At 48.3% G+C, this 13,853-nt stretch overlaps 1 protein-coding gene and 1 long non-coding RNA gene across 2 annotated transcripts in view; one reads left to right on the top strand and one right to left on the bottom strand.

The window, feature by feature from the left end:
* Positions 1-9,008, bottom strand: part of TTC28 (tetratricopeptide repeat domain 28) — a 129,426-nt gene extending 120,418 nt beyond the window's left edge. Inside the window, exon 1 of the mRNA XM_040611617.1 lies at positions 8,610-9,008. Coding sequence (XP_040467551.1) covers positions 8,610-8,636 — 27 coding nt within the window. The 5' untranslated portion in view covers positions 8,637-9,008. The remainder of the gene's footprint in view (positions 1-8,609) is intronic.
* Positions 9,009-9,132: 124 nt separating this feature from the next.
* On the top strand, positions 9,133-13,448 carry LOC121096075. Its single transcript, XR_005830339.1, has 2 exons — positions 9,133-9,486; positions 10,259-13,448. It is a non-coding gene; the product is annotated as an uncharacterized LOC121096075 (long non-coding RNA).
* Positions 13,449-13,853: the final 405 nt, after the last annotated feature.

Below are 13,853 nucleotides of genomic sequence, written 5' to 3'. Positions count from 1 at the left end.
GACAACTCATTGTCCAAAACCAACCCCCAAAACAAACCAACCCACCCAACGCAGTAACACCAAGACGAAGCCTCCAAAGCAGCACGGCACTGCCAGGGCTGGCAGCAGCTCGTCCCGCCGGCTGGGCAGCACCGCTGTGCCCTGCTCCCCCCTCGAGCTGAGCTCCCGAGGGAGCCGACCCCCCAAAAACACACGTGCTCCCGCGGGGTCACTGCCGGGTGGCCCAGCGGCATCAGCATCGATGCCAGCGCCGGGGTGTGGGGCTACGGCAGCGTTTGTCTAGATCAGCTCAGGTCACACAGCCCTGCCTTTGGGGGGATGACTCTGAGCTACGCTGCAGGCACAGTCCCTACAGCTGTAACAAATACTCCAGGACAAACGCTGCCGCCGTTTCTATCTGTGGCTAACCGAAGAGTAACGGTCTCGGAAATGATTCCAATCAAACTGATGACACAGTCAGGTATTTTATTATTTATAAAGTCCTGATTTTCTAAGCACAGGAGAAAGCAATCAGACATTTCCCTACTCGTCACTCAAAACCCTTTTAAGCCAGCACCCCAGCAAGAAACCCCTGCTATCCTGGGCTTCTGCTGTTATCCCATAGGCATTTCTCTAGCCTTTGGATCATCTTTTTCACCTTCTGTAAAGAATCCCACCCTTCAACAGGCAAGCTCTCCTTCCCAGATACTTACTCGATGGCTGAACCAGCCCACCCAGCCCATATCAACAAACTGTACCATCTCCCTTTGCCCGCATTTTGTCAGATTTGCATGCTTAGCTGTTCCTGTCAAACCAACATTCCATGTTTCCAGTTGGAAATACACTTAACAACACAAGCTGCTGCTGTTCTTCCAAACCGACCCAGGAATCCCTATTACGAGGGTCCGTTAACCAGAGCAGGGGATAAACTTCTGCTTAAATAAAGATGCACAGAGAAGAATATTACAAATATGCTAAAAAGCGCTGATCTCATTTGGCAGCCGAGGACTCAAATTTTTCCACCTAACATTGGGAAGTGACGTTCAAACTTGTCAGAAAGACTCCAAATCATGAAATTCTTTTCCAGCGCTCAATTCCAATACAGAAATACGATAAACATATACAAAACAAGATAAAAAACCATGCAGAGCAGTGTTGACAAGGCGAATTTGACCCAAGCGTGGCTCTCTGCAATAGGGGACGGAGACATCGGCCTTTCGGCAGCTCTGCAACGCGGGGCGCAGCAGGGACGTCAGCCTCGCTGAGGGGCAGGGTGCCGGTACCTGCGCATGGCACCGCATCCGAGTGACCTTGCAGGCAGGCAGAGCGGGTTCACGTCCTCTCCACACAGGGGAAGAACACGTCACGCTGACCTAGCAAAGCCAGCAGAGCCGTACCCATTTCCTCAGCCCATCTGTTTACTCTGTTACCATCTTCTCCAGTTTGCCCCGCACTGAAAAGGCTTCTTACCCACACAGCACACAAACCATGCTCGCGGATGTGCTCTGACTTGGCATCAACGATGACCAGAACGTGTCTACAATGCGCACGTCTCGCACCTTTGCTGTAAGGAGTAAGTTCTTACCTTTTTTCCTTCACCTTCACCCACATCTAACCCTCCTCTTGTGCTCTTGTATGCTCATCTTTAACCTCTTTTATCAGCTTTTGAAATAACAGACCCAGTTTGACAGAAGCTTTGTGCATGTTATTGATTTTTCTTCTAAACCAAACTAAGTTTTAGTAGAAATTCAAACGGATGAGCAGGATTAAAAGGGTGATTTCAGATATACCAGAAGGTTACAAAGCCCATTCACAGTAATGAAGGAAGATTGCATTAATCTCCTAAAAGGATTCAAATGCTGCAACTAGAGCAATTCCATTTCTTAACAGGAACAAATTAAGACAATTTCCCTTGCAGAAATTTCCATAATTACAAGTAATTATCTTCTACTCTGAACGTCTCCAGTACAGCACTTATTGCAAAGAGTATTCCTATCAAATACTCTATTTAGGAAATATAGGAGGAATTGTTTCTCGCTGAATTGTATGTTGTCATCACACTGATTAACCCACAGTTCTGCTCTGCCAGAATATGCATCTATCTCTGAGAATAACAACAAGGATCACCAATCCCTATCTGATGACCCTATCATTAGGTTATTATGAAAGCCTAAAAACCCCAGACTTTTAAAAGGGCAGGCAGAGAAGAGAGGGAATAAACCACATCCACAGATGAAAGTCAAAGGAAGATCATTTAAAATACTGCATCGGACAACACAGTTCTTTTCTGCCAAGTAAATCAAAGGCTTGAAGACAGCATTTTGATGAGCATTCTTTTCAGGCAATAAGGACAAGTATGGCAACAGCTGCTGCAGCATTTGTGAAAACTGTATGAACTCAAACAAAATACCAGAGGTTACAAGAAACTAAGCTTTGCATTTGTTTTTCTTGTGCATAAGGAAAATGTATGTCAGTTATTCACTATTTTTCATAAGAAGACATGTACAATCCCACGTATCTTGTCACCACACGTGGGAACAGAGTCTGCTGGACTGCTGCTGCCTCTGCACGTCTCTGTTGCCATGTAATATCCCCATTTGTGCTTTACTCCTAATCCCAGGCTGCTAGGGCACAGACTGGGCTTCCAGCAGCACAGCAAAACGGAGCCTGCTCTATGCCTACGACGAGAGGTAGCGCGGCATCCACTGAACTTTGCACTACCTGAAAAATCAGTGGCAAATTGAACTCGCTCATGGCAGACCATCTTCCGAGCATTTTAGACCATCGGTTTTCAAAGGAAGCATATCAGAGCTCATGCTCTACCCAACAGTTAAATAGCACTACCAAAGGGCCAACTTTTACCATGCTGAAAGACCCTAAGTATTCACAGATGGGTGGAAGTCAGTAATCCATGCTGCAGAAGACCATGAAACACAAGTACCAGAGATGACAAAAGGCAACAGCAATCTGATAGCAAAGGACAAAATGACTATGTTTGTGGGGGCTGTCCCTTCAAAAACTGCTGGCTCTTCACAGTACGGAAAGAGAGTTTGCAAAACCAAGCGGGTGTCCCCTACCTTATTACATCTACGAGACTGAAAGTCTGTCAAGAGAAGATGCAGAAACTCTTATCATGTATTAAAAACTTTGAATGATGCACTGTAGTCACAAACTGCACATTACACCCCACCAGAACGTGCGGGGTATGGGGCAAAACTGACCAGGACCCTCCCCTCCTGTGCCAAGCAGAGATTACCGACACCTTTCATGGCCCACCCACATATCACACCACAAAAGAATAACACTTAGTGAATCAAGAACAAATCAACAAAATCAATTGCTGAATATTAATTTTTTGTTTTGAAATTCTGTGCTCTTCCAGAAGTCTGATCTACTACTGCACAGAACACGTCACAGACACAATACCCTACTGGCAAGCTCTCCTCCTCTCACCCATTCACCGCTGAAGCATCCAGGACCCGACGCAATTTTAATCACTGCTGAAGAAAGGGTATACTCAGGCAACACAGCCTACTCAATGGTATAAATGAACAAAAATGTAAACTTAAGCAGCAGTAACTGCTAGTAATGTGTTGAAGTTAGACATAACCTTGTTGCAATATTTGACAACCTTCATTGTAAAACATTTTCTCCTCGTACCTAGTCAGAATTTCCTATATTCAGCATTGTAGCCACTGCCTCCCATCTGCTCTCCAAGGAGAGTCTCTCAATCTCCTCTACACCCTCTCATTAGGTGACTCCTTCTGCTCACACAGCAGCAGGATCTCCTCTTAGGCTTTTCTTCCCAAGGCCTTCTCCTTCAAAGCCACAAGCAAAACAAAACAACCCAAACCACCAAACAAATAAAAAAGGCCACAACCTTCTGAAATCTTTATCCAGCAAGCCTCCTGCAGTCAAGGTTCGTAAAGGTTTGGAGATAACGTTTATCCTGCAAAGTCCAAAAAGCAAAGCCCTGTGAGCAGCAGCTAGCTCAGCCGCGGAGCCTGCATCACCTTAGACCCGACAGCTTTGGGAAGAAGCTGCGCCATCCCAGGTCCGTTAGAGGAAATCAGGACAGCGCTCTATCACTCCGCAGAAAGACGGATTACCAGCTCAGATCGCTATGAATTCAGGCGTAACATCATTCCAGAGCCAAGTACTGTATGGCCTTAAATGGAAAAGATCTACAATATTTAACAGGTCAGGAATACTCTCCATTTCTGTTTGTTTAAGCGCATAAGAGGGTAGATTTAGATTTTAAAAGCCTCTTAAGAAATACGAGATATGAAAGCTTACTGTGAATGCTTTTAGGTTTAAGTGCTCTCTGATAACTGCCAGTTATAAAACTGGGGGAAAGACGCAGGGGTGGGAAGGGGAGGAGGGTCAAAGAAAAAGGAAAAAAAAAATCAATTTACTTATTTTCACCCTGTGTGAGCAGAAAACTGCAAAACAGGCTTGATTTTCCAGCTTCAAAAAACAAGAGCACTTGCCACATCAGTAAATCCTGATGCAAACCGCAACCCACTGATCTGTGGAGAAAGGAACCTAAGGGTCAGCTGAGCTCACACTGCTCTGCAGAAATTATCATTGTCTGTCAAGTACTCCTCAGTCCTTCTCCGTTCCGTAGCACAACTCATTTCACCCCGCTACACAGAGGGAAAAGGTTACTGTCACACAAGCAGCCTGCCCATTCCATTCCCTACGGAAAAGAACTCCGCAACCTGTGACATTTTACAAGCGATACAATAGAGATTGCATTCACCACATCTCCCCAACAGCGCTACTGCACAACAGGCTGCGCGAGCACCATTACTGGCAAGAACAAGCTCATGAAAAGATACTCCATTGTTTCTGATGAAATTAATAAAGGCTGCTTCATGAACCCAAACACCTCCCATTCAGACTCAAACTCTAAATTCCACAGGGAGGAAACTGTTCCTCTCCATCCAGGCAGAAGTGGACGTGTATGCCCAGATTACACAGCAGCACGGACAGATGGAGCCATGAACTGTGGCACACAGTTACAAGCTAAAAGGGAACCTGAAAAGATTGAAAAAAAAAAAAAAAAAAAGGAAAGAAACAACAAAAGACTGACCTTCTGGATCTGTTACGCTTCTTAAAAATGACAGTGACCAAAATGAAATGCACTGTTACAGTCTGTTACAGTCTTGAGCACATATTTAAAATCCTAACAGGATTTGGACATATTTGGATGTATCATAATACTATAGATCCAGATTTCACAAAAGCAATACAGGGCTTAAAAAGGTTAAGTTATGGCAGAAATATAACGATACGTGTGAATTTACTAAGAGCATATTTTTTTCTGCGCTGCAGGAAAACCAAAAAAGCTACTATAGAGAAGTTAGTACATATGAATGCATGCTCTTACTGAAACGCTCTTGGTAACTACACCTAACTTTTGCACGTCAGTAACAAAGTGATACGGCAGTTGATCACTGTGTTGTTATTAATGATTTATTGAATCCTTCAAGAAATCTGCACCTGATATAGCCTGTGATTTCAGGTTTTGTCCAGCATTTAGGCATCACAGCTGAGTGGCAAATGACTCCCATACACCGTTTTTTTTAGCACCTGAAACAGTTTCTTTTATCAGGCTTCTTAAGCATGCAAAATTTACCACATGCTCCTGCATAACAAGCGAGGTACATTGAATAAACTTGAAGCACCACTTTTTCCAACTTTGCTGGCTTTAATTATTTTGAAAGTAGCCCTCTCTCACCTGAACTCCAGTATTCCATTACGTGATCACAAGTATAATGGCTATTATTGTTATTATTCACAGAAAAAGAACCATCCAAGCCATTCTCTCCTTGCCTCAGCCGAGAGGCTGCAACAAACCTGAGCCAACGATGGTAGGCGCAGGCTGAGCCAGGTCCAGGGAGATGTGATCCAGCAAAAAGCACCATGGTACAGACAGTTTCATTCGCTGGGAAGCCAACTGAGCAAGCATCCCCAGGACAGTACACATGGCACACTCATCCTTCCAGCAAACCATTCCCAGAAGCAGAAGGAAGCTACAAAAAGAGGTTGTAGTAAGGGACACACTGGAAAGAAAGATGTAATTACTGCAGCCTGAGCCATCCAACGTATTAACATGGCTCGGTTTATGCTTTTCAAAGACTATAATCAATATAGCACGTATCCAGATCGCATATAATTTAATTACTAGCCTCCTGAGCGTTTGTCATGCAGTTGTGCTCACCCTAATGCACTGAACATCTTACACTTGAATTCGAGCCCGGCTTCCCGCGAGGAGAGGCCGACACATGGCACCGGCAGCCCACCTGTGCACCCACCCCAGCTCCCACGGCTGCTGGGCCCGCTGACCGTTTGCCAGAGAAACGTATTCCAGTGGCAGTGGCCACCCAGGCCACCAACACACGCTCACTCTGGCCAGCCACCTGCCAGGCGGCAACGCAGGGGGAACCTGAAGGGGAGTCAGGGACAAGTCGCACAAGCCCACAGGAAAAGGGTCTATTAGTTCTGGTGCTTGTGGGAAAATTTAGGAAACAATTGTTCATAGTTAATAAACGTCAAAAAATATATGTGGTTTATAACAACAACAACAAAAAAAATAAGTCCCATGCAAACTTTTCCTCATTAGCTGAAGGCAAGATAACGCCTTATACGCCACAGGCGATAGTCGCATCTTAGCATCACCAAACAAAAGAGCTTACTCCGGGTTTACACACAGGACTAATAAACTGCATGCGATCCACAGTATAACAGTTGTAAAAGCAAAAAATCCTCGATGAACAAAACACCTTAAACATCTAACGATATAAACAAATAAATAGGTAAAGCAAAAGAACATGAGTACAAATACATCAAACAAGACTCCTAATTCAGCACAGCAGCACACGTGTTCAGCTTTTGCACTGACAGCTCTTGCATTTGGGCATTTTAACAGGGAAGAGGCAGGCGAGTCACTTTCCAGAAGTCACTCACAGAAACGACCAACAGCTACAAACAACCGAGGGCTACAGGAACGCCAGCAACTATACTGTCTGTCTCATTTTGTGTCCCGTTAAGACCTGGAGCAGCAGTGCCTTCTCGAGCGGTTTGCATGAGTCATTTTGTTGAGACCGCTCTGTAAAGCACATGACTGCAACACCACAAAGGCGGCCAGGCCAGGCCAGCAGAAATCCTGGCTGCACCCACGTGAGTATGCTGGCAACACTGACGAAATAACCTCTGCTGAGATTTTACTGGTACTACAGTTGAAAACAGAACCTATTCCAACATGAACATAGTTTCCATCACATCATAGCAGGAGTAGGAATTATTTTTTACTGGGAGTAGTAAGCTGTCTGACAGTTCAGGCAAGTTCAGCTATCTTCTGTACCCTCTACACCATCACATTTGGTTGCCCAAAATCAACTCGATTTAGACACAGATAATAACGCAAAGAAAGAAAAAAGAACAAAAATCTGACATCATGATTTAAGCGCAAGCGGGTGGGCCAATACTGCAGAGTGAATCCTGACACTCGAAACGGAATCTTCCAGAGCCGAGGAGTCCAGCCAGCAGCCAAGAATAATATTTCAGTGGTTCAGTCGATACTGCTGTAACCATGGCCTGGAGGGGTTTCCATAGCCATAACCACAGGAGTGACTGCACATTCAGTTGAAAATAGTAAAAACAGACATTTAAAAATCTATAGCTTGTAGACATCTTAAAACCAGTTTGAAAGGCAGCACAGAGGAGCTTGCAACAACGCACAGACGCTCCCAGCGAGCTTGACTGTCATCTGCTTATCCTGCTGAAGACACAATGATCTGAAATAAGAGCTCCTCTCACTAGAAGCAATTGCCTGCTTGCAAAAGCTAAAGGGCGGGCTTGGGAACAGCTGAAAAGCGGAGGTAGGAGTGACACGGAGCCCGAGGGATCACCCCGCGGCGCGGGCGGCACAGCTCCCACCAGGACCCCCCGAAGCACCGTCTATTCCAGCCCAGCGCTCGGAGAGACGCTCTCATGCATTTCACATATGATTCCTATTTCTGCCCTGATGTAAAACACAGTATCACACATCGCTCTACAAAGAAAGAAGGAGCCCTGCTGGTTCAAGCAGGTTTTTCCAAAAGAAAAAAAATAAAAAAAAAGGGGGGGGGGGGGGGGGGGGACACGACACGACGTAGAAAATAAAAAAAAGTATAATAGCCTACAGCTGCCAGGAGCAAGGGGTCACTGCTGAGGGGGCGGCACGGCTCGCTAGGTTTTCCCTTAAAAGAATGTCAATAAAAAGCAGCGCCAGGCGCGCCGGGAGAGCGCGGTGCCGAGCCCCGGAGCCCCCGGCGGGCAGCGGGCAGCCCCGGGCCCGTCCCGCCGCGCTCCCGCCCAGCGGCCATGTTAGGGACCGGCCCGGGGCCGGGCGGGCCGCGCCGAGCCGAGCGGGGGGCGCCGGGGGGCTCCGGGGCGCCCGAATCCGCGGCCGCTTCCCCTCGCCGGCCCCGGCGGGGCGCGGCGGCCGCCGGGGGGATCGGAAAAGTTCGCGGCGCCTCCCGGGACGGGGACACGCGCGGCGGAGCGCGGCCCGGCCGGCCCCGGGACACACAGCCCGCCCGCGGGACGGGGCTCGCCCCCCCCCCCCGCCCCCCGCCACCCACCTTCTTCCGGGGCTGCCATTTCATCATATTTGTAGAGCGGGGACGCGGAGCATCAAGGTCGCGCTTGGGTGCCGGCGGCGAGCGCAGCGGGGCGGCAGCCCGCGGTCATGCTGCCCGGCCCCGCCGCCAGGCCCGCGCCGCGCCCCGCCGCGCCCGCGGGAGAGGAGCCGGCCCCGCCGCGCCGGCCATAGGAGCGGGGCTCTCCTCCGCCGGCGGCCGCCAGCCGCGCTGCCGCCTCACGCCCGCGGCCCGCAGGGACCCGCGGCCCCCAGGCGCATCGTGCGCGGCCGCACCTGCGCCGAGTGCGCGGCCGAGAGCCGCCGCCGCGGCACGGAGGCAGAGAGGGGCGCGGGCGCCGGCAGAGCCCCGCCGGCAGCGCCCCGCCGCCCCGCTCCGCTCCGCTCCGCGCCCCGCCCCGGCCGGGAGCCCCGGGACCGCCCCCCGCCCCGCCCCGCCCGCCGAGGCCCCGACGCGCGGCCTCCGGGCCAGCAGGCGGCCGCGGCGCACACAGGCGGCGGTGCTGCCCCGCGCCGGCCGCTCGCTGCGGGAGGGACGGCGGGACGGGCCTGCCCGCCGCCCCGAGGGAGGGAGGGAGGGAGGCAGGCACGGCCCTGCCCGCCGCCCCGCCCGGGGGCGCCGCCGTGCCCCAAGGCGGCCGGCGCCGGCCGGGCTGCATCCCCGTGCGCTGAGGAACGGCCGGAGGCGGGCGCTGGACGAGCCGCAGGGCCAAGTGCTGCGGTTCTGCCGCTGGTTTTGCCACGGTGAAAGTTGCAGACGCCACCGAGCGCCCGAGACGCGGCCGCTCCCGCCGTGGTGCCGAACGCCGAGTGCCCCGGCCTCGCACCGGCAACAGCGCGGAGCTGCGCCTCCCCCCCCGGTACGTCCGTTCCCCGGGGGGGGGCCGGGACGGTGGCTCAAAGCAGCCCGTGATGGGGTTTACAAACGCAACGCTCAGGGTTCACCGGGGGAAGGAGCGTTTGGGCTCCCGGACGCGCCGTGCGTTGCCGCTCGGGGGCCGGAGCACCCCGCGCACGAGGGGCGAGCAAACGCGGTGTAAAATGCGATCGGTGGAGCGGGCAGCGGAGGATGTTTCAGGGAGAGGAGCCTGTCCGGTTCCTGCGGCTCACAGCCAGGGAAAAGGGATAAACAAACTAGGATGAAACTGATTTTCCCATGAAACTCCCTATTCCGTGCATCTGTTTCTTCTGCTCATCCTGGACTGTCCCACGTGCATTGAACCCGAATTGCCGCGTCCTGCTGTTACAGCGTGCTGCTGTTGGGTAGGACCTGCAGAGCTTGTTAGATTGAAAACAATCCCAATTCATCAATTTCTCAGCACTGAGCTTTGTTTCATCTGGATAAAAAAGATCGAAGATTCAGAAGTGGTCCATAAAGTGCATTCTTAAGCAACATCCCCCTGTAGGATGTAAGATCTGATTTGATTCTATGAAGCTCTGGCTTTTCTCCCTGTAATAGCATTATTTATTTTTCCAAAATGCAGATTTTATCTGGTTAAAGGGAAATCTGCTCTGTCTTTCTTTTCCCCAGTAAATACAGCAGAATAAACTTCTTGCAGCAAAGTGGGTCACCCAAAAGTGGGTTACACCACCTGCTGTAATCTGCAACCTAATGTTTTACTCTCTCATTAGGATTCTTCCAAGAAAAGGCGGCTGTTTGTTCTTGGGAGAGGATCACAGAGAAGAAGGTCTGTCAGCATCCCATTCATTTACGCACTGGGTCAAGCGTGACTTGTCTGTGATGTAAAAGGCCACCTCCCGCTGGCTCTCAGGCAGTCGGTGCCTCCAGCTGAGCCAAGATCCAGCACGGCGGTCACAGGTGAAACGCAGTTAGTGCACACAGCGCTCCTCCTGAACGACTGAAGACACAAGGCAGAACCACAGACAGATGCAGCGTCTTACCTCTTGTTGTTTGCTTGTTCAAGAAATTTAACCATAAGTTTATTACTGGAATGTCTGTGTGGTTTCAGCTTTATATTGTGGTCAGAGTATTTGTTCCCACTGTGACTTCCTCACTGATTAACAATGCTGCACGCAGAAGGTAAAGCTGGGCAGCTTAAGCGTTCTGACCACCTCTGAGAAGTAGTTTATGCTGAAGTTGCACAGCTTTAGCCTGAGATGTTGGTCCCGAGACCATTCTTAAAAAAACCAAACAGAGTATCTCAGGTGACTTAAAAATCCTTAATACATGAACACACCACCATTTAACTGGGTTTTACGTTACTGAAGTGGTGCAGAGTTGTAGTTTTCATTGCTATGATGAATGACCAACAGTGCAGCATCTCAGAGGTAAACAATAAATGTAATGTCAAATGTAGCATCCAAACACAGATCAACAAACCCTCACTGCTGGGCCCCTTGGAAATAAAAGAGTCAGCTGCTTTTCACTGCAGTTCCTCAGTCCTGAAGGACGGTATGCCTCAGGCCACGCGGAGGCAAGAGCAGCAAACTCACATGGGCTGTTTCAACTCGGAGCCTCTGCGGTCAGAGGCTGCATCCCTTCCACAATCACTGCACGTATCCTGAAATGAAGCCAAACCTTGGGCAACAGTTCCAGAACACATCAGCCTCGGTCGCAAAGCTGCCTTCGGTAGTTCACATCTTGTCCTGTGCTACCCTCAAACACCTGCTCTCAGTTTGGTGTTTCTGTTCGCCCACCTTCATCTGGATTACTGACAGCTTCTGGCAGCACGCTATAAATTAAATCGCCGAGAAGATGCAAGTGAAAAATAAAGCTTTGAAAAGCAGCAGGGACAGAAAAGAACAGGTGTGGCAGTGCAGAAAAGGAACTCCATCTGGTTTTACTCATCAGAGCTAGTGTATCATGGAGCTATGCCCTTCTATTACACTAACAGTAGAGCCAGTGTGCCCGGAAACTCATTGATTTCCATATATTTTAAAACCAGCATTGGCAATTTTGAAGAGTTCTGTAAATGGCAGAGTCGGTACTCAAGTAAAGAAAATAAACGCTCAGAATCAGACAATGCCATTTACCATGATGCTGTCAGAAAGAAGCTTAATTTAATTCATGGACAGATTGCGAAATGTGTTGTTTTGACATGATCAACAGGAGATTTTGAAATTCTTCCTGCCTAAAGATAATTAACAGGAAGCAAAGCAGGAGCTGTGCATATACACCTGTCACAAAAAGGAGTGAGCTGGTTCACTCCTAATCTTAAGTCTTACTCCAGTGATTGGCATTTCTGCTATATTTAAACTGCTTTTTTTTCTGCTGTTGAAAAAGGAAATTATGTTGGCACTATTTTCAAAGCCATAGAAAATACCCAGAATAAAGGCAGTATAAATGCCAGGTATCTGAAGGAAATGGCAGACAGTCTTTACTCTTTCAAAGTCAGAGAGTTGTCTGACTTCTTTAAGATTAAAGAAAACGCAGCATGTTTTTTTGTTTGCTTTTAAGGTCCCAGTTTCTCTTCCCAGGTTGGAAGCCACTCAGTATGTCGTGATTCAATCGCCAGAAGATGCTGAAACCATCCTCTTATGCTGGCAGCTTCCATCTCCTCCATCATGAGAACAGAATCCTCATGTCCATTTCAAAGTGAACCAATTCATTTTCTCAAGTAATCAGCAAAGCCCAGAAAATTCAAGTGCAAGTGCTTCATACAGTTCAGACTGAATCAGTGGACAAGCCATGTAAGAATACGAATACGAAGCAGAAGATAACACTGGTCCATCAAAGTTAAATGCCTCTCAGTTCATTAAAGGTGAAGTGGCTGAAAGGTACCAATCAGCTCCCCATCCCAGCATCCCTGGCTCAAAATATTGCTTGTGTGTGGAGAGCCAAGTGCCATCATTTCCCATACAGGATTATGCCCCAGTCATAGAGCCTGTCACAGGTTACCGACATCTCTTCTGCGTAAGAAACACCATGATGAATCCATTCTGAATGAATGGTCCAGCCTTCTGGACACTGTGACAGCAGCTCCCAGGGAACAGCGTTTTCTCTTCCAAATGTGCATCAATAAGGAACAAACATATTTTATTCCTTCCAATATTTGTGAGTGAATAACGGTCAGTATTTTGGCAGGCTGGCACAAAACCATCCACCAAAATGACTGGCTACGCCAATACTGCCCCCTGCCCAGCCCCGGCCCCATTTCCCTGATTTACTGGTATGTTTAAAATTCAGACGGTGGATCTGACAGTCCAGTATATTGTGCCAAACACCTGTTCCTTCTCTCCTAAAGATGCTGACTAACAGAGAAGAAAGGGGTGTGTTATTAAGACATATCCGATATTGGAGCTCAATCTTACAACTCAATGAAAAAAATTGGAAAGTGTCTTTTTCAAATTAATCCTTGATAAGAACCTACAACTATTTGATGTACTACCTCTCTTCTTGAAAAACGCTTCATTTTCAATAAAGTTCTAATACCTTTGTACACCTTGAAATTCCCTCTACTCAGCCAAAGTGCATCACCTAGAAGCAATCACATACACTGCAAGTAGAAAAATGTCCGGTTGGAGATGGCTTGGTGAGAAGAGTGCAACTTTGGCTAGCCAAAGCATATCAGAATTTAGTTTATTGTGTCATTCTACCATTTAGCAAGCAGCTAGATCTGACAGTATTTGGCACATACATAAAGATTTAGAGTAACCACTTGATCTTAGGATGTATGCTTTCCCGTGAACTCACTGGACTGGTATCCTGACAGATGCCAGCATTTTAACAGTTAACAATACACCAACACAGCAAGAGGGATGTAGATCAGCCTTCTAATAGCCAAGTCCCCTGGCAAATTCATGAAGCATAATAAAATCTAATCCTTTTATTTCTGAATTTATTAAAGCAGCTTTCAATTCATTACAATGATTCTGTGTCTTATTGTTTTGTCTGCCTCAAACTAGCATGCTGAATGCAAACATGGCAGCTTGCAATTGTTTAAAGATACAGCACACTTGAGCTGAGCAACTGCAGCTGCTAAAGAAGGGAAAGGGAGAAAGTATTTCAGAAAATTCTCCTGGTCTGGGAGCAGGTAACTCCCCTGAAGCGTAGTAATTGGTGTACTGGAGTTCTGAAAAGAATCTCGCTTCTCTGAATTACCAGAAATCAACAAATCCTAACTCATCTCTAGGTGTCAATTTATGGCAAGTACTCAGGTGACTTAGAATCAAAATTTACTTCCAGCCTCCTCACTCCAGGTTCTCTGGGCACGCAACCTGCCATTTCTTTCTTACATGGGAAGAGAGAAGTACCAACTCCAACCGC

Source organism: Falco naumanni, chromosome 1 (assembly GCF_017639655.2).
Source record: "Falco naumanni isolate bFalNau1 chromosome 1, bFalNau1.pat, whole genome shotgun sequence".
Lineage (NCBI taxonomy): Eukaryota > Metazoa > Chordata > Aves > Falconiformes > Falconidae > Falco > Falco naumanni.
This window is presented reverse-complemented; position numbering and strand designations above follow the sequence as displayed.